Here is a 26,459-nt window from a genome sequence, read left to right on the forward strand (position 1 = left end):
GTGAATTAATAAAAACTAAGTGAAGTTAAAAATCTTAGGGGTGTAAAAAAAAAAAAAAAAAAGATATTGAAAAATTGAATTTTGATCAAGAAGAAAAAAGTGCCTCAAAACCCCCCAAAAAAATAAAATTGCCTTTTATTTGTAAAATATAACTTTAAAGGATATGCCAGTATGCAGTTGTGTTAATTTTGTCTGCCATTATTAAATTTAGTCCAATTTCAGTCACTTGTTAGTTTTTAATCAGTTAGTCAACCTCATCCCATTTTTATTTACCGTACTCCATTTTTAATCGACTATAAATCGAACATTTTAGTCCTTATTTTAGTCCAAGAAAACATCATTTTATCCATCTAGTTTTGGTCAACAAAAACTGTCAACATTTTAGTCAGAACAATCATTTTAGTCCTGTATATGTTTTTTGTCAGCAGATTATATTGAACCGTTTTGCATCTAAAACTATTTAACATCAAATTTTCTCATCTTTTTGATGAAAAACTTCACAGTGGCTACTGGCTACTATCCATGCTATGAGTTAGTTAAGTTAGCCAGCATTAGTTAGCAGTTATATTATTTTTTGGAACGTTATAGCCGTTGGAGAGAAAATATTTTACAAAATCATATCATTTTCGTCTTGTTTGTACAGAAAAGTTGTACAGAAAAGTTTTTATCAGCTTCGCCAGATAGCTAAGGTGAAACCAATTTTATCAAGACTGGACTTGGAAAGATTGATTCATGCTTTTATTACAACTCGTCTTGATTATTGTAATTCTTTGTATGTAGGCATTAGCAAGACTGCTCTTGCCCGTCTGCAACTTATACAAAACTCTGCTGCTCGTCTGCTTACTCAGACACGTAGACGTGAGCATATTACTCCTATCTTAGCATCACTGCATTGGCTCCCTGTGCACTATCGAATTAATTTTAAGCTTCTGTTGTTTGTTTTTAAATGTTTGAATAATCTTGCACCTCCCTATTTATCTGAGTTGCTTCACCCTTATAGCCCACCCCGATTACTAAGATCAGCTGACCAGTTGCTTCTGGTAGTTCCGAAAACAAGGCGGAAGCTTAGGGGTGACAGAGCGTTCGCGACTGCTGCTCCCAGGTTGTGGAATCAATTACCACTGTATGTTAGACAGGCCACTTCACTCCTGGTTTTTAAATCACGTTTAAAAGCATATTATTTTTCCCTGGCCTTCAGCACATAGTATTACTGATATTTACAAGCAGTAGACTGGCATGAATTTGTTTATATTATTTTATGTGTTTTGTGATTTCTAAGTATGTTTTTATATTTTATCTGGTTTTATTATCTTATTTTATGTGCAGCACTTTGGTTCCCTTGTGGATTTTTAAATGTGCTATACAAATAAAGTTGATTGATTGATTGATTGATTGTTTTTGTTCATGAACTAAAATAAAATGTACATATATTTTAGTCCTGTTTTTATTAAGTGAAGGACATTTTCATCTCGTCTTCATTAGTCGACGAAAATGCATATACTGATTTAGTCCCAGTTATTGTTTATTAATGAGGGTTTTAGTCTAGTCTAGTTTTAGTCCGGTGAAAAATGTGTTGACGAATTATTTTTTAGTTTTCGTTGATGAAATTAACACTACTCTACAGTAATGACAAGTTCATATGTATGTAAGATGACAATAAGACACTCAATGAATCGTACTCTTAAACCGAGACGTACCATCGCGAATCGAATCGCAATCCCACTGCATCGAACCAAATCGTTGCACTTTAGAATCGAACCGTCCTTGAATCGTATCATGATACCATATCGAATCATCTCAATCCGGTTCACACAAGATAAGTGTCACAGGCTCAACTCCGTGAAAGGGGCTTGTGACGATCCCGAACATCTGCTAGCCCCGGCACAATTGACAATCGGATTGAAAATAAATAAATAAATGGACAGCACCGCCCCCGAGCTGCAGTCTGCTTGACGCTTTGTCTGCCGGCACACTCGGCACCCGGTGGACCAATCTTGTCCATTGGTCAAGGTTGTGGATCAATTTAAAATCCTGTGGAAAACCGGCAGTGGTCCGGCTCACCTGAAGGTCTCGGTCTGCGCGTGGGACCAACCTTGGCTCCGGGCGCACTCGGACGCCTTGCGTTTGAACGACTGCTCGTCGTTAAGGACTTAACAAGTTTGCAGATTTGTGCAGTCTGCGTGAAGCATACCCGCCCCGAGGCAAACAAGCCACTTTCATATGAAAAACAAGCTCGCTGCACACTTTACCTACGGCGCTCTAACCTTTATTAACTTTATTACCTCCTTCATGCAACTTTGGGAGGTAATTATTTTCAATTTGCCTCAAACTGGCAGTCAAAATAAAGCGTGGTGGAAACCGCTGAGGATCGCTGCTGCCGCTGCAAAGATGGGGGGGTGGGATAGTGACTTATCGCAGCTAATCTGGAAAATAATTTGCCAATAAATGCCAAGCATATCTTGCAAAAAGCAACTCAAAGACCCTTTGTTCAAAAAAAAAAAAAAAAAAAAGTTTGGATGACTGACACGGGTCATGTGAATTTAAAAAAAAAAAAAAATGTCAATGATTTTGTTTTGTTCAGAAAAAGTTTCCAAATAATGGATGCAGGTCACAGAAGATCAAAATTCAAGTACTTCGTGTACAAAAGGGATGTAACTAGGGGTGTTAAAAAAAAAATCGATTCGGCAATATATCGCGATACTACAGCACGCAATTCTCGAATCGATTCAATAGCCAGCCGAATCGATTTTTTAACATCCTTTTTTTGATGGAAAAATATTCAATAAAACGTCTAACTTTCACACCTTAAGAATGGAAGAATGTTATATTAATAGAACATTAAGCCTTAATATTTTATTTCAATGCTGTTCAAACATGAAAAAGGTTACAACCTGTTTGTTAAATACAGTGGCTAACAGTTATAAGACTGAAGTTTCAGATCAATAAATAATACATTTTCATACAAATCTTACAGTGTACATGTACAAGTTTACTGAATGGTATTTTCTAAATTTGAGTAAAAAAAATAAAATATCGACTTTGTAAATTCATATCGGGATTAATCGGTATCGAATCGTGACTTATGAATCGTGATACGGATCAAATCGTCAGGTACTAGGCAATTCACAGCCCTAGATGTAACAGTATCCAAACATCACGATACGATGTTATTACGACATGAAGGTCACGATACTATAATTATCACGTGGGGAGGTTGGCGATACAAAAAAAAAAAGTTACAATATTGTGGAAAAAAAACAACTCATACTAAAAAAAAAAAGGCAATATTGTGCTTTTTGTAATATTTCTAATAACACTTAATATCGAGGTACTTACTTGTTAACACACATTGAGTTCCTCCACATATTGACTCGCTTCCCAAGCACATTTCATTCCCCTTCATCTGAATATTAGCATGGATTAAAAACATAGAAGGGCCAAAACATGCCGTATGAAAATTAAACTGCACTAAAAAACTAGCCACCAGAGGGTGCTAGAACTGCACAAATGGAAATCAACCCGACTGTTTTGAACAGTTGTGCTGCTTTTAATATCGTGACATGACGATGACAATATATTGTGGCAGTTTTAATATCGCGATATCACGATATTGCCGTTATCGTTGCATCGCTACAAAAGACAAATACGATCCAAATCCGCACATTGTTTACAAAAAGGTGTTCAAATACACAGGCTATATAAATTCCCAACATTGATTAATCAGCCGATTAACTACAAAAAAAAAGTATATTGAATCAAACTTTATTTTTGCATGCCTCGATACGTACAGCAATGAGATTTATTTTATTTTTTCTATCTTGTATTAATTATATATTTACTATATATGTTATTACATCATTTATTATTGTTTTATATATATATATATATATATATATATATATATATATTTTCAATTATTATATTTTATTTTTATTACATTTTTTTCCCACCAGATTTTTTGTTGACGTTTCAATGTCATAGTTTTTTGTGTTAAATTGTAATATGTTTTTTGTTCCACTGTACTCAACTTGATGATGTTCTTTCCTCTTCTTTGCAACTCTTTTTTTTGTTTGTTTTTTTTGTTTTTTTGTCCTCATGCCATCAAACATTCTCCTCTTCACCACCAACTTTTTCCTTCTCCTCCTCCCGCTGATCATCCGGAATTACCCGACACATTTTTCTTGTCAACGCAGCAGCGCCCGTTGCTCATTAGGGCGTTTAATCACTGCTAACAAGCGCCGCCTTGCTGTGCGAGCCGCATCGCATTTCATATTTTTGCTTTGGTGATCTCATTTGTGTCCGCCCCCTGTGAGTTTGTCACGTATTTGTCTTCTCATTCAGATGCTCCCACCACCACCCCCACACCCACCACTGCCACCACCACCACCTTCATCACCACCTCCTCCTCCTCCTCCCTCCACTCCGAAGCCGCCCAAGGTACGGTATCGCCCTCAAGATTGCGCCTGATCAGTTCGAAGTTGTAATGACACCGTTTGCCACTAGATGGCTGACATCACTTAGTAGTAGGATGTATAAGTGGCGTGGTATTTTAGAGTCTCTCGTGTGAACGAAGACTCCTTCATGTCGAAAGTCACCATCATGGTGACATGCAACTTAAATTTTATGCGACAGTTAATTAAGAAACATTCGATGAACTATGCATTTATGATCACAATTAACATGTGCTCCCAAAAACATAAATATAATATATATATTTAAATGTATTGTCTCCCAAAGACATATTTACACTTTTTTTTTTGTTTGTTTGTTTGTTTATGCTGGAGCATACAGAAGGCTTTGATGCAGACCCTCAAAGGCATAGAACTGGTGAAAAACATGGTAGTAATTACAAAAACGGCCAGCAGATAACAGCAGAGTATAAGAGATCAATGAGGGCCATGTTGAAAACAAGCTTTTTCCCCACAAATTCTAAGCAGATTTGTGAATAATGATGAAACTTAGCTATATTCAAATGCAAATTGCAGCAAAACGGAAACAGATAGAAATATACTTTTTTTTCATGATGAAAAAAGACTCTAATCTTTCTTTTGGTAGGTTCCATGTTTTTTTGCGTCTTGCAAATTAAGTCAAAATCCAGTAAAACAGCCGGGAGTGAACGTGATTGCTTCTGTGAAAATAGCTGGGAGTGAAAGAGTTAACAATCTAAAGATGGAAAAGTTCTGCATTGCATGCTCCAATGCATCCTGGGAAAGGAAGAGTCACCGAAAAGTACAAAAGTCCACAAACATTAGCATTTTTTTTTTCTCATTGTTGTTGTTCACATGAACCGTTAACGTTTCGTTTAATGTGAATTAAGTTACCCGTCCCTGGTCATGATTATTACTACTTCTTTAAATTGTTTTGATTAATCGGTGATTCAAATGGTTGTCGGTCAATTTGATAATCGATTACTTGTGGATTATTTGATACGGTTTTATTCCTCTAATTTGTCGCCTTTTTATGTAAACCAAAAGGTACCAACATGGTTTGTGCCATTTATGTACTTGTTCTAATCGTAAATTTCTGCCAGGGTTTTTTGGGGGGGTCAGTTGTAGAGTTTGTCACAAAAAGATGGAACCAAAAAAAGACCCCGACAGTACACTTTTTCTGACAGTGTAGTTGGGGGGGGGGGCGGGTAAAAACGGATCCCAAATGCGAACGGTTCCATCGGAAATCAAACTGCAGGCCGTTCTGAGCGCACACCTCCAGCTGGAAGAAATATGGCCACTTTTCCCATCAGCCCGCGCTGTGAACGCAATCAAAAGCCTCGCTGACAGCTCGCTCGATTGGAACGAACCTCGCGAGGCCGGCGCGAATCACCACCATTGTGCTTGATTATGCCGTTCGATTGGATTAAAAGGAATGCCTATCAGCGCCGGGGGGGGCATTGATTGCACCTGGCGTCGGTCGAGGCAGTCGCGCGGACTCTCTCGTTCGTACCGTCGGGCTGATTGACTGCGGGATTCGCAAATGATTGCACTCGTGTGGCTAATAAGTCCGTTGGGAGGAACAGAGATTACAAAATAGAAAGTCAGATTCGGAAAAACAACAATGCAAGGGCGGCTTTTATCTGCTCAGTTGGGGTCATCTTCATTGAAATGAATGGAAATGCCATTAATCCGTTTAAGGCTGCAACTAATGATGATTTCAGTCATCGATTATCTGTTGATTTTTTTCGATTAATCGAACATTTAAAAGAAATGTTTGTATTTCTGTCTCTGCAAGACATTTCAACAGAAATTTCTGAATTATTTCAAATAATTTATGATTCAGTTTTGTCAAAAATCCTTTATGATTAATTGTTACAAGTCTGTTCTCGGCCTCCATAAAATAGCATTCTGTAATATTCTGCTTCATAAAAACATACATTAATAATGACATTGATAGAATTCAAAAGAATTAGGGCTGGCGCTATTAAGTTATGTTTAGAATCGATTATCCTATCGACTATTCCATTGAATAATCGAGTTACCGTATGGATTTGTGTTGACTCATTTTTGTGCTCTACCTAACCAACTGTCGGTTTGCTTATTTTAAGTTGCATCAATAGGAACGGGAAAAAAAAAAAAAAAAAAACATTTTGGTGCTTTCCATCTCGGCCACCCGGGGGGGGGGGGGGGGGGCAGTACAAGGCAGACAAACATCTGTACAATATAGATGACTTGGCTCTTCGCAGAGGATAAAGAAAATCTCTGTATTTCTGCATAGTTTGTGTTCAAATATCAGTTGCCTGAAGGATTATATATGCGTTTCCCATCATACGGAGGAAGCATTAGTTATTAAGCTAGCAGGTTAAAGGCTAAGCTATTTGTGTGTATTTCATATGTAGTTTAATGTGTCAAATTAATTTGTGTCCAAAAAAAAAAAAAAAAAAAAAAAAAAGCAAATGGCTGAATGTGCTGTGCAGTGGGAAGCAAGTTGACGTCTGAAAAGATATTTTCGCTGGGAAGCCAAACCCATTTACACTTTGCGCCAGATGTCCTGTCCTTACGTGCTGCATTCTCATCTTGTGACGGTGTGTGTATGCGTGTGCGTGCGTGTACGTGTGTGTGTAAGGATGGAAGGCAGCAGCGGGCTCATATGGCCATAATACACTCTGCCAGTTGATTTCATTTAGCCACAGCGGGGCTTCACAGATCACAGACTGCCAAATGAATCTATCAGAGTGCTATTGAGGGGGGTTTTTTTATTATTTTTTTTTTCATCACTTTCCCATTAGACGAACAAAATGGAGCACTTTAAAAATCTATACAAGCCCAACACTTGGCCTCTAAGTGCGTCTCCGCGTGTGCAGGTTGTGGGGGGTGGCGCTAAAAACATTGGCAAATGTCAAAATGATTGTTTTCAAACATCTTTTAGAGCTTGCGCTCATATCTCCAAGCAATTAGGTCATGACCGGCATTTCCATGCGTGGACCTCCCAGGAACTCCTCACAACGTGTCCGTTCACCTTTTACGTTCATTTATATATTTCATTATATTTATAATAGGGCTGGACGATAAATCAGATTAATTCGATTAATTCGTCCGTTTAAAGTACCACCATGGGAAAATTAGTTAAATCGTGTAATTGAGGTGCTTTTAAATAAATACGCATCCTCTCCCTTAGGCTCGTTGTTTTGGGGTCCTTCATTTGGTGGCTAGAACTACTTACTTGTGGCATTTAAGTTATGCAAAAGCTATGAGTAGCTTTTTTGAGTAGCTTTTTTTTTTTTTTTTTTTGCAAAAACTATTTGACATTTAAGTTGAGCAAAAGCTATGAGTAGCTTTTTGCACAAGCTATGTGGCATTTAAGTTAGGAAAAAGCTATAAGTAGTTTTTTTTGTTGCATAAGCTATGTATGGCATTTAAGTTGAGCACAAGTTGAGTAGTTTGTTTTGTTTTTTGTTTTTTTTAGCACATGCTATGTGGCATTCAAGTTATGCAAAAGCTATAAGTAGCTTTTTTTTGTTGCATAAACTATGTATGGCATTTAAGTTGAGCAAAACCTGAGGGTTTTTTTTTTCACACGCTATGAGTAGGTGTTTTTTTTGTTTGTTTTTTTGCACAAGCTATGAGTAGGTGTTTTTTTTTTTTTTTGCACAAGCTATGCATGTTAAATTTACTTTAAAACTGATTCAAAATCAGTGTACGTTATTGTCTGAACATTTTGCACAAGATTTTAATGAATCAAACCTAGTTTAAATTAAATGTTTTTAGTTTTTTGAAACTTTTGATTAAAATCGATTAAAATTGTAATTGTCCAGAATGACAGAAAAAAATTTAGATTTTATATTTTGTCTATATCGCCCAACCCTAATTTATATTTATATATAATGCTTTATTTTCCTTTGTTGTGCAACATTGTGCAAAAGCAATTTAGCAATAATAAATGTGATTAAAAAAGAATATATGTATTTGTGTGGACTGGTTACTAGTTGTAATTTACAATAATCTAAATGGCCTGGAGTTGCTTCATGTTCCAAATGCTAATTTATCTGAATTTGAAAAAGAAAAACCAACATTCAACATGAAACACTGTCATCTCGTGGCAGAAAAATGACCTCATTACAAATCTGACTCAGTTTCACACCCCTTTTTAACTGTTTCATTTTTTTTTATTTATTTTTTTTTAGTGCTGTCACTATCGAATATTTTTACTATCCATTAATCTATCGATTAGTCAATTGATTAATCGACTAATTGGATTCATTTTTATTTTGCATTAAAGTGTACTATGAAAGCATTTTTTCCCTTGATTACTGTTTATTAACCAGTTATTGGTGTTTATTTTGTTATTCCCGTTTCGGTCAAAAACAATGTAAAAAAAAAATAAAAATGTAAAAACAGTGTTTGCAAATTATTTTGATTAAACACACAATCCGTCTTTCATGAAGGACTACAGAAATCAGTGAGCAATTACTGTCGATATGCTGAAATGTGCTAAAAATGAAAATAAATAATTATTGTATCAACCAACTACAAAAATACAACCATATTTCTATTTAGTAACCATATTTGTCTACTTATACGCTAAGAAGTGTATGAAAAACACTTAGAACACATGTAACGTGATTCATTTGTGATTATTCATGACTTAACTATGGAAATCGTGATGAATTGCGATTCTGATGAATTAATGTCCATATTTAATGTATGATTTTTTACTGGCGCTACACAACCACTGTGATGGACTGGTCTTCATCAGTATTCATCCCTCGTGCGATCTCTCATGACCTCACCGCCCCCCACCCTCCACGCCGTCGACACAATATGACAAATCATCGGCTTATTTAGCAGCCCGCCGGGGCCAACAATGGCCTTTAATTACCGGCTGAAGGAAATAGATTATGAATGTGCGTCCGGCGCAAATCAGACAATCTGGAGGTGAGCCGGCGTCGCGTCTTAATTGATGGAAGAGCCTAAACGAGGCTGATGAACCAATTCGCAGCAGTCAGGAAGTCGCAAATAAATATCTATTGCCTTTGTCAGGGTCTTCAATCGCATAAACACCATCTGGCGACGCAGGGGGGGGGGGGGCTTTACACGCTTCCCTGTATCAAAGGCGAACATGATATGAAGTATTATCCCCTCTTCTCTCACTTCAGCCCCCCGTCCCCTCCCCAATCCATTTTCAAATTGGAGTCAGTCAACGCTAACTGATTTGATTAAGGTAAATTGCAAGCTCCAAACATGGCGTCATGCGGGACCCGGCTTGGTCGCTTTGTCGTATAGAGGCGGACGTAAATGGAAAACACTTGTGTGGAATGACGTCGTTTTCTTTGCCGTATTGATGTTTTACACCGTGAGCCTAAAGAGAGAAAAGCTAAGCCAGGAGCGGCCCAGCTGATCGATATTGAGAAGATACCAGCCGCAAATACCACTTTAAAATCGGATTATGTATCCATACTTCGACACGACAACTAAGTCGGTTGTGATTGTATCTAAAAAGCTGCCTTGCCACAAATAAATCACCTTTTGGGGGGGCCTCAGCGTGCTTGAAAACTCACCAGTTTTGGCATCATCATTATGCATGCAAATGCATCGATATAACGATAAAAAAAAAAACAATAGCACCCGCTGGAATTTCAAAAAATAAATAAATGCCCCGTACAGCAGTTTCACCGATTGGTAGGAACTTGCGCTGACGAGACCTTTTGCTTTCTTGGGGACTAATTGAAACTGAATAGGAAGTTGGCAGTTTTGGTTTGAAACAGCATTTTCAGCTCAAATGTTGATCAACTCCTAATATTTCAATTCAATCAAATGGTTTTTGAGTTGGCCTTAACATGCTCGAAAAGTCGCCAATTTTGGCATTGCCATCGGCCTTTGAAAATGGAGGCATTGTAGGGGTCCCAAAAATCACTTCGCAGCACCCCCTGTAAAGATTGAAAACATTTGAACAGGAAGTTTGCATTTTGGTTTGAAGCGGCCATTTTAGACCAATTCCAGGGCTTGTAATTTGGCGTATTCCAACTAAGGAAATGGCGCGAATGGAATTGCTTTTTTGGAAACCTCAACATACTTTGAAAAGTTCCCATTTGTTAACAGCGCCATCACTCGATAGCTCCCCTGAAAGTCTCGCGAAGGCCCGCAACATCAGTTTCAAATTTGACACGTGTCTTCACAGTCCGCATGCAGATTAAAACAGGAAGTCAGCCATTTTGGTTTGAAGCAGCCATTTCAGGGCTACTATGGCATTTGCCCAAAAAAAGACATCGTCCAATTAAAAACACCTATCGCCACAGTTTTTATTTTATTTTTTTATCAAAGCAAATATATCTATTGTCCATGTTTTCCAGAGAAAGGATGACGGTTTATATCCTTGATGTTAAAAGGACCCAAGACTTATGAGAAACTAACCAGCTATACTGTGAAGTGGTTAATTTCAACTCTTCCCAGAAAAAAAATGCCAATTTATGTTGAGCAGTTGTAATTTTTATCGTACTTTTTATGAATATTTTTGCGTTAAGTACTAGTGTTGTTCCGATACCGATACTGGTATCGGCAGAGGCGCCGATACTGCATTAAAACAGTGGTATCATTATCAGTGAGTACTCACAAGTAACATGTCGATACCATTAATTCCACCGCTAATATAGGATTTTGGATGCAGCATCTTGTAAGTACTGTATCGGGCATTTTGGACAGTCACGTGATCATCGTGACGTGTCGTATGCGTAAAATACACATTGAATGACATGGAATAAATGACAAGCAAAGAAACTCGCGAGGAATGATCGCGTCCCACGGCAGACATCAAAGGTGGAATTTCGCTTTACAACAAGGAAGCACTTCTTCAAACAGCCATGGAGGACACGCCAAAGATGTGTTTCCAGTCGAAAGCCAGATAAAACTGCCAGATTCAGCCGTCGGCGAGTCCATGTGGATGATAAACATCCGGGTGACTTGTACACTGCTAGGCTAAGCTAGATGTTGTGCGATAAGCACGCTTCAGCCCACATTAGGAGCGCCCACCCCCACATGGGATGACATGAAACTGGAAATGTTGAGGACTTTACTCTGGTGCAGTATTTGGGATCGAAGACGTCTTTTTTTTTTTTTTTGCTCATTACGTCAGCAAATTCCCATTGAAATGAACGAAGACGGCTTCCGGTTACGTGCGGGATACGTCATCACGATCACGTGACCAGGAACATGGCGTCTCACACCGTATGTTTGAAATCTGATAATTCATCAGTTTAAAATAAAATTCAGCGAGATAAGATGCCAGAGATATTTGCACTTTTATTCTTTGTACACAATGCCTAATCCAATACTGGAAAATGATCAGTAAGTGTTTGTATCGCTTTAAATTGCGGTAGTCATCTGTTTATTCAGACCACTTGCGGGCGCGACTCAGCAAGCTCACCGATGCTGGAAATGTATTCATTCTTGAAATTGATAGCAAAGCTGCATCGAATCACCAACTTAATACCCATCGAGCCTCCAGACCTGTAAATGTAATAAAAACAAAAACTCTGGACCTCATTGAGGCAAAGGCAGCCACTCTCTTCTCCATCAGCCGAGCTCGACGGGAGGGAGGTGGAAAACAGTCGAGAAGATGGAAGGAAATCACCAATTGAAAGCCAAGTGGAGGAGGTCGGACTTTGAGAAAAGCCATCAGACGTAACGAAATCATCTGGCCCGCCAGCGGGGTGCCGTCATGCATATAGAATTACGGCTGGCTGGCGCGCGGTTATCGGCATGTGTCATGTCGGCAAAGCGTGGAAAACAGTTGAATGCGTCGGCAAACTGGAGCGAGTGGAAGCGTATTGTGGGGTCCCGCATGGTCCACTCCCACTACCATGCTGCTTCCTGCGACCAGACGCTTTACGTTGTAGATTTTTTGTATTCAGAGACGGGCATAATCAATTGGTTGATTTTTCACATAACACTATTTTCCACATAGACGGTTTTGGAGTATTTTGAGGCTTTGCTTACCCCTTCTAACGCTTTAAAATAGACACAAAGCCATCATCCCTTCATCCCAAATCATTAACACAAATCAGTAACACAATAACAATGAATACAACAGGTGGTCAGATACAGTAACGTGTGTGTGTGTGTGTTTGTTTTTTTATTGCTGCACAGCCTTTTGGTTGTCATTGATTTCCCTGTAGCCTGTTGTCTTTTTGTCGTATGTTCTAGTGTTGAGACTGCTTGCTTATGTTTGTTATTTGTTTTCTTCCCCTCCCCTCCCTTCTTCCCCGTTTCTCCTTTTATTTGCATGCCGTTTCTCCTGTTCCGCACCTCCCTCCTCCTCCTCCTCCACCATGTCCTCTCCTTGTGTGCTCGCTCAGACACTGCGCCCAGCACTGAACCTGCAGCTCATGGTTGGTATCTCTACTTTATTATTAGTTATCATTTTTTGGGGGGAGAGGGTTTCCTCCTGCATCTGCAGCATGTTTATTCAAGTGTGTCACCGTGCAAATGATGGGAGCCGCACGCCACCTCCTCGTCCTCCCCAGTTTATTTCTGTGATGCTAAATAAGTGGCTAATTGTCTCCATGGCAAGACTGTGACATGATTTGGGCAAAGCAAAACTATTATCGCCTCCCCGGTTTTGAGGGGGCGGTCCTGTCACATGTAAATGAGCCAAAGGTCACCCCTCCCCCTGCTGGGCTAATGCAGTAGGAGCAGTAGGAGTCAGCACTTCACTTCAAGTTCACGCTTATTGTAAAATAGGCTCAGGCTCTGTCTTTATTCACCATGAATATCGAAAAATGTGAAAGTATCACCCCCCCCCCTTGGGTTTTGTAATTGCCTATCTATGCCACAAGATGGCAACAAAGGGGATTGTGCTTGTTCAGATGTTTATATCAATTTATTTCATGTGGTCTGTAATAAAGCAAACAAAAAAAATTATACATCTAGTATGTACGCAGTCATGAGCCGATGTTACATGAAAGGGATTAGATCACGGTATTTTAAGCCCTTCCACAGTTAACTATAGGCATAAGAAGTAAGATGCCCGGTTCAGAAAAACCCCACCTCTCCCCGTGTGGTTGCCACGCCCCGCCCTCGTCCGAGCCGGCTGCTGCAGGATTTGCGTTTGATCACTCCTCTGAATGGCCATGCAAGCCATCAATTCTTCAATAAACATTTGAAACAAAGCGGCTCCTTGCTGCAAAAAAAAATAAAAAATCGTACTAGAGGGAAAAAGATAGAGGAAAGAAGAAGAAAAGAACAAAACAAAAAAAAAACCTGTGTGTCGCGAACCGGGGACCTGCTGCTTACAGCGCGTGCGATTTTAAGTTGGCCAATTGTCATTGCATTGTGGCATTGCAAATGTGAAGGATAATTGTTTGCTTTAAATGACGGCTACTTTTCGCACTATCCTGCGAGCATGGATGTCTCAGAGAAAGTGGGTGTGTGTTTAGTCCGCAGAGGCGGTGCGGGGGTGGGTCTGCAGCTTATGATGTCATAAAGTGAGTACTCGCTCGTTTTCTCAGGTTGGGAGGGGCTGGTGCTTGGAGAGCAGAATGACCTAGAATTTCTCAGAGGGGCGAACGCAGGAAAACAGGAATTTGGTGATGTTTTGGTGAGGAATTAGCGTTTTAACGTGGCTAAAAGCTCCAAAAGATTGATTTTTCACGATACTGTCCCTTGAACTGTAATCAATTGTTCAATTATTCAGCAAAAACAAACCACCGTCACATAAGGCTCATCAATAGTCTTACTGAGCATGCTAGCCTAATACGCTAACAGAAACTAACATGGCATCACTGGGCAAACAAAAATGTATACTTGACCTATATTACCACCAACAAAAACACCATCAATGAGTTTGACCTTTCAGCAAGATTGCGCATAAGTCATTCTTTTATTAGCTCATAAGCAGTGAATAATGGAGCATAGGTTCCCCCCAAAAATGAGTGTATACTGAGCCACAAATTGGCAAATAACTGTTGATACATTTGATGCAGAGGTAGTTTAAAAACCAGACTGAGCAGTTCTCGTTTCCTTTTTCATGTTATTCTGAGCTGAAGGCTTCCTTTAAGCCAATGAATCACCTCGCCGTGTTGAGCATGTCACACATTTGCACCCGTGACTGACACGCCATCGCGTTGACCACCGAGCCGCAGGAAATCTTGTTGCCATGGCGATGCCCAGCTTGTTGTGATTTGCGCAACGAGGCGGCTGACACGGAACGGCCACATTGTCCATTTGGTTCCGTGGCGGGGAGGGACAGGAGGGTCGAGCTTGCCACTTTAAAATAGAGACTTTAAAAGAGCCGACACGTATTAACTCTTTTACTGCCACACGTTATCAAAGACAAATTTTGATATGACAGAGGCTTGATCATTGACGAAAAGAAATACAATGCTTTCATCTGCTGGCCATTGTTTAGAGTGTTTTAGATTCCACAACCCATTGACCAGGCAGCGCTGCACTTAGACGTTGCACTGAGAGAAAAAATTTAAAAAAAATAGTTGAAGTTATTTAACGTTTATGGCAATATACATTGTGATTTTACTGATCTGATCATTATTAAACATTTTTGGCGGTCACAGAGTTAAGTGCAACACATTTTATCCAAGAGGAGACTGAGGGCCGGAAAAAAACAAAGTCGAGACTCGAGAGTAACACTCCACAGAACTGAATACGGTAACGTTAGCGCAGGCTTATTTTTGTGCATTTTTAACCATGTATCCTAAAATGCTACAATGCAGCAACGTGGAGACTGTGGAGAATAATGCCGCCACAGAACCAGATACTCTAACGATAGCATGTGTTTTAATTTTTGTTTTTTTCCACTTATTTATCCACAAATTCTACAATGGTACAAGAAAGTGGTCCAAGAGGAGACTGAGAGCAAAAAAAAAAAAAACAGAGCGTTGCAACAAAATGAGGACTGCGGAGTATAATACTGCCAGAGAATCGGAATCGGGACTTTTAGCATATGTTTGTTTGTTTGTTTGTTTGTTTGTTTGTTTGTTTGTTTGTTTTAAGGTAATTTCTAGGTGGGTGTCTTCAAAAACTACAATGGTGCAGCAAAGTGGAGACTTCTTTTTTTTTTCTTTTTTTTTTTCAATACTTATATGCGAGAGGAGACTGCGGGCAACAAGAATAGAGAGAGCTAACGGAAAGTGGAGACTGTGGTGTGTGACAACACAAAACTGGCATGCTAATGTTAGCATTGGTGTTTGTCATAGTTGTCTTTTCTCAAATGTTAAAATTGTGCAGCCAAAGTTGAGACTGTGGAGGCTACAGAACCAGACACACTAACATTAGCATCCATGTTTTGTTGTTTTTTTGTTTTTTTGTTTTTTGGTCATTTCAAATGATCAAATTACGCGGCGCAGCAAAGTGGAGACTGTGGAGTCTGGTATTGCTAATATTGCTGCAGAACCAGTCACACAAATGTTAGCGTCTGTTTATTTTGGTCGCGTGTAGTCGTGTATCCTGAAATGTTCCAATGACATTCGACGCGCTCAACCTCTCCGGCTTCGATCCGCTCACTCTTAAACAAAAGGGCACGTTAGTGCAAGATGTCAGCCGCTAGCGTAGCTGACGGCTAGCTGCGAGCCGATTTAATTTCCTGTCTGGAGAGGTGAGCACATCTGCAAGGGTTGGGGCGGGTGGTGAGGGGAGCTAGTGCTTCACCTGTCAACAGGGCTGGCAGCAAGCGGGAGAAAGTAGCCGGGATAATTGAGCAGCTCTGCGAGATCGGCAAACGGCAGACTCCGCGAGAGAGTGCGCCCTAATGGGACTCACAGGAAGACATTTTGAACATTCGGACGCCGCTAGCAACAACAGCAAGACAATATGGAGGATGAGCCGAATTGTGCCCCCCACCGCCCTCCATCTCCACACTGTCAATAATTGTTGTGCGATGCAATCACATCATGTCACAAACGTCGCCAGTTTGCATCTTGTGAATCATTTTCACAACTCCAGCACAATGTCAAGAAGTTTTTTTTTAAGGTGATGTTATGCTACTTTGTCACTTCATGGAAGTTTTGTGCGCATTTTTACTCCAAACATAAAACTGAGTTGAGTTAAAGTTCACGTCAAAGAAGTTTCAAAGATCTCAACTTTAACGATGAGTGAGGAAAGTATCATGCGAAGGTGATTTGTTTTTTTAAGTTTTATTTTTGGTTTTAAATGATTTATATTAACTCATTTGCTCGCAATAACCAATAAATATCTTTTTAAATGGTTTAAATGTCCCAAAGACGTATTTATATGTTTTTTTTTTGTTTTGTTTTTTTTATGCTAGAGCATATAGAAGGCTTTGATGCAGCCTCTCAACTGCAAAGAACGGTTGAAGAAATGGTAGTTATTACACAACTGGCCAGCAGATGGCAGCAGAGTAAAGGAGATCAACCAGGGCCATGTTGGGGAAAAACAAGCTCAATTAAGCTCAAAATTGATGAAACTTAGCTATATTCTAATGCTAATTGCTACAAAAAGGAAACAGATAGAAATATACTTTTTTTCCTGATGAAAGAAGAGAGTCTAATCTTTTGTTTGGTAGGTTCCATGTTTTTATAGCAATAGAACACAATGTTCTGTGGGCTTTGCAAAATCAGTCCAAATCCAATGAACAAATAGCATTGATGTAGCATTGTTATAATGCTTTAAGCATTGAATACAAATGGTGCAACAACACATGTAGACAGACGACTTGACAATACATATATTCATGATCCTTTGCAGGGAATGACTCATCTTCCTGCAACTTAGAGTGGTTACAAAATATTTTTTGTTGGCTTTGAAGTAAATAAACTCCGGCACTACTGTACGAGGAAGGGAAAAAAAAAAAAAATCACGTCAATAGCTCGTTTGTGTGCCGGTCGTCACTTTTTACCATTTCAGCAAGCAGACGCGTGCGAATTTGCCATCCGCTGTCGATCATGCCCATCTGTCGCCCCGCTTCTGCTACCTGCTGCAAATGAGGCACCTGGCGAGCACGCTCGCCAACTGTTTTGGTGCCGTCGAAGGTGCTTTGGTTTTTTATTTTTTATTTTTTTTATTTTTTTATTTTATTTTTTTTTTCCATTTAAGCCGCAAAACAATCATCTATGCAACATATACACAATATTATATTTATATATATATATATAAATATATATATATATATATATATATATATATATATATATATATATATATATATATATATATATATATATATATATATATATATATAGCCAATGTCAGTGCCTGGGTGAAGTGAATCAAGCATGTGACAATGTGCTAGATGAATGCATTTGTCTTGTGACGTGTCAATAATCAAGCTGCGCCTTTTACCTGCGTAAATGACACGCAGGGAACGCTAACAATAGCGCTGCTATCTTGATTCTGGCTTGTTTACACCCACTTCCCCAAAGTCTCATTTGTGAGGCATTACGCGCCTCCTTCCTCTCAGGTGGCGCGTAATGCTCCAGTAGGCCGCATTACCTCGGAAATTACTTGGAGCCGCTGTCCTGCGCGCCAATAATAAAGGGAGCTCATTTATCATCGGATCTGCGTCCGGGTTGCCAATCGGTGACGTGAACGCTTTGAACGCCTCGCGCTGGCGGCCAGATGTTTTCATTTGTTCTTCGGGTTGACACAGGCAAAGCTGTTAGTATTAAAGTTGTATGTTTGTGTCTCAGGAGAAAGTACAGTACAGTAAAATTGTACCATTTATCCAAGCAAATCTCATTTTTTGGAAAATGTAGTAATGTAAACAAACAACTCTGTCTGAAAGCCTATAACAGATACACGGGTGCTTGTTCCCCACAATCATGTCAAAGCCAAAAGGTAAGCAGATCTGTGTTGCGTTTTGTCATATCTGCAAATTAGCATTTTTACATTCTTAGGTTGGGTCCCAAAGCGCAGACACAAATAAGATTTTAACTATTTATTCACATAACTTGACTTGATGAGAAACAACGAGAGTTGCACCGAGGCACAGTGGTAATAATCCGACAAACACACACACACTTCTCAGACAGCTACTACAGACAGTGAATCGATCTGATTGGTTGTGACTAAGTAAAGGATTAAAGATTGACATCACACAGCTCCTGACATCACATAGCTGTCACATAACTTAAAACCAGTTGAAACTAGATGCTGTTACATCAATTCCAAACAGACACGTGACCTGACGGTCATGAACTCAAACTTAACCCTGGCGTGACCCAGACAAGACAAGCATTAGCATCCGACACGCATGAAAAAGTGTTTTACAAGTGACTCGTCAGTCTTTTTGTCTACCATTTTCCATTGCTTGAAGGTTGGTTTTTAACACTGCAATGCTGATTATATGTGCGGGTATTCGCTCGTATTGTTGGTGCAGTTCGAACAAATTTGAAAGTGAAGTTGACAAATTGTTCTCTCGGTTGTTTATTCATTTAAATTGTCAGGGGGGGGGGGGAGCATGAAAAGTTGATGAGAAAACTCATCCGAGAGTTTCCAAGAGGCAGACTTGCCACGGGCTGTTTGCCGCACATATTCAAATGCGGCCATTTTTTATTTATTTTTTTCACGCTTTCATTCAGAGGGGTTGGCACTCTTCCTGCACCCGGGCAGAGCAAGTGTCTGCCAGGCACATGTTAACACAAAGCCCCTAATGTCATTTTGCCAGGCACCAAAATAAACACAGCCCATAGTGTGCGTGCCGGCACCTCATTGAGGACGTCCTCAATACCTTCTTTTTTTTTTTTTTTTTTTTTTTTTTTTTTTTTTACTTTGACCTTCTTGTGATTGCCACCTCTGAATCACTTCAATACTCACTCTTATCGTTTGCTATTCAGCCGTCTTCTCCTTCAGCTCAATGCAATTGTATTTGCGTAACGCTTTCACAGTTCAATCTGTTCCTTGACCAAGTTCGTAACTTACAAAATATTCAATCTAGTCAAAAAAGCTGACAGAGTTGGATAAGCAAAAAAAAACAAAAAAAAACTTTTACCCCGGGCTTTGCCGGCGCCAAGTAACGGCATCGAGACATTTCCCATCCTCATCAAACTCCATTGGACTGTATGCAAATGACTCGTGACCCTTTCACTGTCAAATGGCGCCCTCTGTTGGTGGAAAGCTGATACTGCAGTCAAGCGATGAGATTTCCCCACTAAGGACAGTGAGATGTTTGGCACAGTTTTGACAGCAGATGAAAAAAATAAATAAAAAATAAAATAAAAAATGGGACGTGACATTTCGCTTTTGTAACTTTCTACTTTGGGGCCTCTGTAATGGATATTTTCTTTACACTTGACTTTTATGCAGCTCGGTAACAGCGGGATGAAAGGTAAGGTTACGTTGTTGCAGGGGTTGATAATCATACCCGAGAGAAGCCCCTCCCCACCGTCAACCCACCACCCGCCATTAACAGGCCTGATGCACATCATCGCAATGAGCCACAAACTCATTTGGCCTCGGGAGCCACGGCGAGTCCTCAATGCGTTTGGAATAAGTCACTCCCGAGACCACTAAAAGCCATTATTAGAAGGTGTTTATCGAGCTGGCCGTGGCCTAGATTCGGCGCAATATCCCGAGAACGCTTATAGCACATAATTATATTACATTTTGGATGAAGACTGGCCCTGATTAGATAAATGATGAATGAGTCCATTAGGGAAAAGATACACAGTTCCTCGAGAGCTAATGGACTGTTGGTTTATTCCTGGAATGACTTTGAATGTTTGCTTGGCTTGTCATCACCAAAGATGGAAGAAAACTGGCAATTTGTGGTCTTGTTTACTTACGTATTGCCGCGGGCTAATATTTTATTTTTATAAATAGCCAAAACACACACAAAAAAAACGGTTTGTTTTATTGTTATTACATTTTTGGTCTACATGAACTTGAACAGGAAAGCCGCCATTTTGGTTTCAGGCTGCCTTTTTGAGTGAATTCCAAGTCCCGTATTTTCAACGAACTCTGTTCACGTTTTTACAAATCCAAACATGTCACCAAACACACCGTCATTCAAATTGCTTTTGTACCTTACATTGATATCATATACCACACACTAATAGTAAAATCTTCAAACAATTTATCGCTGCTATTTGGTAGAATTCTTGTACCTCCAAAATCATCACTTTTCAGCAGGCCCCCCAGAAAATAACCCCCATGTATGGACTGACCAATAGTATAGATTTGTGAAAAAAATCCATCCATCCATTTTGAACCTGAACCGCTTGTTCTTCACAAGGGTCACGGGGGGTGCTAGAGCCTATCTCAGCTGGCTTTGGGCAGTAGGTGGTGTACACCCTGGACTGGTTGCCAGCCAATCGCAGGGCACACAGAGACAAACAACCATCCACTCTCGCAAGCACACCTAGGGACAATTTGGAGCGCCCAATTAGCCTGTCATGCATGTCTTTCAATGTGGGAGGAGACCGGAGTACCCGGAGAAGACTCAAGCGGGCACGGGAAGAACATGCAAACTCCACCCAGGAAGGCCGGAGCCTGGACTCGAACCTGAGTCCTCAGTACTGGGAGGTGGACGTGCTAACCAGTCATCCACCGTTCCGCCTGTAAAAAAAAAATAATAATAATATAAATGGAGCTCATCCTGAGCCCCCAACCAGACAAAGTTTATATTTTACAAAAGTGAACGACTGGTTTTATAATCTTCCCAAAATGCTTTTCTAAACGTCTTAGAGCCATGAGTGATGCAATAAATAAAATCTGTGCACCTCTTGGCGATGGGCAACGATGAAATGGAACAAGCTGATTAAAGAGTAAGAATAGTTGGAAATACGATCCATTTTTTTAGCTAAACATTATTATTAATTGTTATTGTCTTTGAAAAAAAATGGAATTGGAGCCGTCAGATCATCGCTGGAGTCGAAATGTTAAACAATTGGTTTTAATCATCTCACGTTCTGCTTTCTTTCCACTCTTGCCAGTGCTTGAATAGGACTGCCGTCTTTCTTTCATAATGAAAACACTTTCCGACATCGTGAGAAAGTCGTTCTATATGAGAGCAACGTCGTACCTGACAGGGAGAAGCTCGAGGTGACATTTTCAAATAGGTTCATTGAATAGGTTGCCGGCGACTTTAATTACATTTACTCTTTAGGCGAGAGCGTGGCGGGCGGATCTTGACAAGCCAACGTGCTCTTATGACACCCCGCCCACTCGCCGCTTGATTGCGCCTCTATCTGGCGTCGGCAGCGCCGGCACGCCGGCCAAAATCGCAAATGCTTAATTAGCAGATTAGCAGATCCAATTAGGAGATCTCCTCCGTCTCAAATCAAGGCCGCTGTCAACGCGTCCTATGAAAAATGAGACACTCCACCTTGGCACTCGTGGTCGGTCTGTTTATCCCCGTGGACACCTTGCTTGAAGAACATCCCTGGTTAATGGTTTGTCTTTCAGGCTCATATTAAATTGAGACCAAGCTAGTTTGTCACATTCGAGATGACGACTATTTATTTCTTATCTGGAAACAATAAAGCATACCTTTAACTCTGTCGTGCTTTATTTGGTTCCTGGGCCTACTTAGGGGACTTACCTGACTTCTCGAAATCTATCAGCTGACTTTCTACTTGGTCGGTGCCGTGTGACCTCATTCAAATGAGATCAAATATCCATGAGGTTTGGTTTATTTACTTGTTTCAACAATAAATACATTTTGGCTGCTATAACCTGAAATACAGGAAGTCATTTTCCTCTTCAAAATGTAGTGGTGCCACAAAAAAAACATAACGGATTACACGTAATTAAATAGAAGATAAACAAAATGTTTTGACATGATAATTCAATGGACATTGTACTGCTCATTCTGGTTTACATGCCATGGCCACCAGAGGGCAGTTTAATATATACTGTTGACATGCAACACGAAGATTTGATGACGCAACCCAAAAAAAAAAATATCCAACTAAGCTGAAATATTAGTTGTTTTTGTACGTTTTAATTTCTCCTCAGGCTTTGTAAGGTTTCATTCAAGGTCACAAACATTTGCCAACACTTAAAACACTTTTTCTTGTCGCAAGGAAATTTTGAAGAAGAAATTTTGAGAAAGTTTGCGACCTTGAACGGACGCTGATGAGACATCAGCATTCGCTACCTTCGCAAACATTCACTAGCATTTGTCCCTCATTGCGATCCGGGCTTAAAGTACTTCTGCTTGTTGCGACGTTTGCAGCCCTTTTAGCTAACGCTAGTAACCGGGTGACAGCTCTTTGGATAAATAAACAACAATGAGCGAAGCAAAACGAAAATGGAAAGGATATGAATGTGACAGTGTTGCATGACTTTAATTATCCCTCAATCCAAAAATCGATATGTTAATGACCATCTGTCCGGTTCACCTACGTTGTCTAAACTATGGGGAAATTGTTGTATTTTCTTCCTCTGCGCCTTCAACTGCAGTTAAAGGAAATGGTTTGTTTGTAACAGCAATCTCCCATCATTATGTTCTTAAAAAAAAAGAAAAAAAAAAAAAAAAAAAGAAGACTTTCAAGAAACAAGTACATTTCCCTAAAGGCTGTAGTCGGTCGGGCATTGTGGAAATAATGACCCGTACAATTTCAAGTTTGACTCCCCCGTGTGAGAGAGTTCTGCAAACGTACTGTCTTGTGTCTTCCGGCGTGTGACAGTAATTGCTCATAAATGACGCTCACTGATATGACATGCAAATTGTGATTTCGAGGGGGGGCCGAGTGCTTTCAGGAAATGACACCAGATGTTTTCCAGCTGCCGTCCGCCTAGTTATTAAACGGAGCTCTTAAAATGTGACATTCAGACAAATTTTATTTTGAAGGCCTTAAAACGATGAAATGGCACGTTCGCCGACCACCAAACAAGTCGTAAACGGGCCTGCGTGTCTTGGAAACGGAAGCAACGGGGCAGGATTCCGTAGTCGAGTTGAGAAGAGAAAGACGAAAAGAAATTGTGGTCTTTCTTTTGCAGCTTTACGTTTCCTTAAACGTGCCGCATGCACGTGTTCCTTCCCCACCTTAACATCGTAATGGGAAACGATGTTAACGTGGAGATGTCGAAGTCGAATGTCAGACGGATATCTGCTCGCTTGAATTGAAGCTGCTGCCACTGAAAGCAAAATCTAAAGTCCAAATAATCCCTTTTGGATTCATCGGGGGAACAATTTTGTGGAGTGCGGCTGGCACTTCTGCTCCTCCATTGTTCCTCCATATTGGCTGATGTTGTCCATAATTTTTCTCGCTTCCGTTTCTGGCATTCATTAGTAAAATGAGGCCTGATCCTTGTGCTTCCTGGACCCCGCTCAGCAAATCCCTCAGTGCCAGGCTGGGAGAGAGTCGGGAGGGTTCGTGAGCTACTACAGCTAATGGATGATGGGCCACTCCATGTGGACAGATTGCTAAGAAGCGATGGCGAGCATCCCTGATGCACTTTTTTTTTCTCTCTGACTTTCTATTTTGCATGCAAAGTGATTCTTAAAAAGCCAGGAAGTGATGCTTCCTAATAATCCCTAAAAGCACAGTGGTGCATTTTACGATTGTTTGTCGAAATGTATCCTGGGATCGACTTGATCTCGGCCACAGTTGGGCAAGACAGGCTCAAGTTCGGATTGTCTGAGTCGACATGTCTTTTTCCAATCGATTCAAACTCACACTTGTGTCAAAGTCTCCATCCTGGGATCTGACTGTGCTGTGTGTAATCAGCTCTACTGTTGACACAGTCATGATCTCGATCATTTTGGTAATCGGGATCTTCAACTCCACCCGATCTGTTTCAGATTGCAAACCACTAATCTAAGGTAGACTAAATACTTGGGTTATTTACTTACGCTCGACGGTCACAACGTTGGCTGATTAGCTGAGATGTGGATTAGATCCCAAGTCATGATCAGATAAAGCCGTTTGTCTCTCCACCAAAGCAACCGCACGCAGTGATTAAGTGACTGGCTTTCGTCATCGAAACCTGGAAAATGTCCTTTCTATTCTTCAGGGCAGGATATTCTTTTGATTGAATTGTTCAAGAGCGCATTAGCGGACTAATTTCTCTCTGTCCTAATAGGATGGATTACTTTGATAGTTATTTGTGGTCATTACAGTTATGGTCAGTCCAGAGGTGACAAAAGTACCCAGAAGTACACAATGAACATCTTCACTGCAGTTGACTTGACTCTCTCCAGTTATATCTTTTTGACGTTGTTGTTATCCACACAGGTTGGCAAACATAACAAGCCGATTTTAACAAAGTAAAGTCAGTACTCAAGTAAAGTACAGATACCGTAAAAATCTACTAGTGCAGTAACAAACAAACAAAAACAGAAATATTTGTACTGATGGTCACACAACTTGTTCTTGTTTTACATCAAATCTAATCGCATTACATCAACTCTGTTATCTGCTTTATATTACGTGTAATCTGGATGGCCGTCCCGCATGAAAGATACAATATGACTTTAAATGTCATCTCATTTTCTTGTTGCAGATTCTCGAGCCGGCGAGGGAGCCCCCCGAACAGTGGACCACGCAGTGATCGGGGGAGTGGTGGCCGTGGTGGTCTTCGCCATGCTCTGTCTACTCATCGTCTTGGGACGCTACTTCGCCAGGCACAAAGGTAAACGCGGCATCGGACAGGGATTGGCCCCGCCTTCTTGACCGGGAATATGAATGGAGAGACTCAATAAAGTCATAAGCAGGATTCAAGACACGTCGGTCATCCCCGATGTCACACCTAACTTGTGATTGGCCGGTTTTCGTGCACGCGTTGGCTCGTCGAAACGTCAGTCATCAGTTGTTGTTTTGACACCCAGTCATCATGCCCAACGTCAAACCATTTTCCAATATCAAGAACGCAGAGTCCGGTCTCGTGAACTCGGTGAGTATGTTCTTGGGAAGAAGAATCAATCACAACTGGACTGCTGGTCTGTTCGAACCAAACCTTGTTGCATGAACTGATGAAGCCGTCTTTGATGAGAGGTGAAAACGTCTTCGAAGACAAACAAAGCAGTCCAGGTTGCATTCTTGGTCAGAACGGTCTTAAAGAACGTTCTTCCTAAGAACACTAGTCTCTATCATTGGAACAGGTGTGTACTTGTGAACTTGTTTTTTTGTTTTTTTTGTTTTGGGGTGGTTTGTTTGAAAGGCCTCAACGTGCCCAAGTACTAATACTGACTGGGGTCATCCACGTTAGGTGGCAACTTCATGATGATTTTCAAACTGACTGAAGACATGGACATCATTTTACCTGCGTTGCGTTCAAGACCAAATCAATCCATGTTTAATTGTTGTTGGGATTATAAGGTAGCCTTTGAAGAGAAAAAAAATCTATGCTTGTAAGAGGTCTGTGAACTGAAAAACTTTGAGAAGCCCTTGTCTATGCGGTTTCTCGCACCTGCTTAAATCTAGGTCACAAAGATGTATGGTTGGTGTGAAGACGGTACTAGCTAGCTAGCAGTCCCTAATGGGTTGGAAAGGGTGGCGGGTCAGGTGTACATGACAGTGGAAAAAAAAAAAGTCATTGAAGGTATGAAGCATTCCCTATTACCACTTCCCATCACCACTAATGCTAAAAGGGCAGAATCAGCAACTTAAAGTGGCGTCATTCCTCATTTTTACCTTTGTCGGAAAACTCGACTGTGACAGGATGATGAGAGTAAATCTCATCAATGAGCTTCCAAGTGGCCTGTCAGTTCATTTCCCACTGACCTCGGCAAGGTCAATTTGGAGGACCCGGACGGACCACGGTGCGCCCACTCAAAGACGAGAGGCGGTTAAGGCGCCGGCGTGCCACATGGCGGGAGATTAGCATGATTAAGTGCCGCGGGATGCCGCGGCTCCTTTTAATCTTTGGTGTCATCTGAGCAGCAGGCTGTTATCCAGTTGGCGACTACGAGGGCAAAGGGGTGGAACATTTCGGGCAAATTTCCAGGAGGAGCCCAGGAAAATTTAAATGGCTGTTAGATGAGGCCTCTTTATGATTCCATAGGTGACTTGAGCTAGGCTGTTGTTGCTGCGAGTTCAACTGACAATATGCAGTCTTCTTTCTGGTTGTTGTTATTATGCTGCATTCGAGGATGGTCGGAGGTCAGACTTTTCCGAG

At 40.5% G+C, this 26,459-nt stretch overlaps 1 protein-coding gene across 5 annotated transcripts in view; it reads left to right on the forward strand.

The window, feature by feature from the left end:
* The window catches only part of cadm1a (cell adhesion molecule 1a), a 338,297-nt gene that overhangs the window by 307,418 nt on the left and 4,420 nt on the right, over window positions 1–26,459 (forward strand). For 2 of the 5 annotated variants that reach the window (XM_077504824.1, XM_077504829.1), the window contains 3 exons: window positions 4,342–4,437; window positions 12,782–12,814; window positions 24,846–24,974. In XM_077504824.1, the coding sequence (XP_077360950.1) occupies window positions 4,342–4,437; window positions 12,782–12,814; window positions 24,846–24,974 (258 nt within the window). The remainder of the gene's footprint in view (window positions 1–4,341; window positions 4,438–12,781; window positions 12,815–24,845; window positions 24,975–26,459) is intronic. The other 3 variants (XM_077504825.1, XM_077504827.1, XM_077504828.1) reach the window with 3 other exon arrangements.

The sequence above is a fragment of the Festucalex cinctus genome, chromosome 18, assembly GCF_051991245.1.
Source record: "Festucalex cinctus isolate MCC-2025b chromosome 18, RoL_Fcin_1.0, whole genome shotgun sequence".
In the NCBI taxonomy this organism is placed as follows: Eukaryota; Metazoa; Chordata; class Actinopteri; order Syngnathiformes; family Syngnathidae; genus Festucalex; species Festucalex cinctus.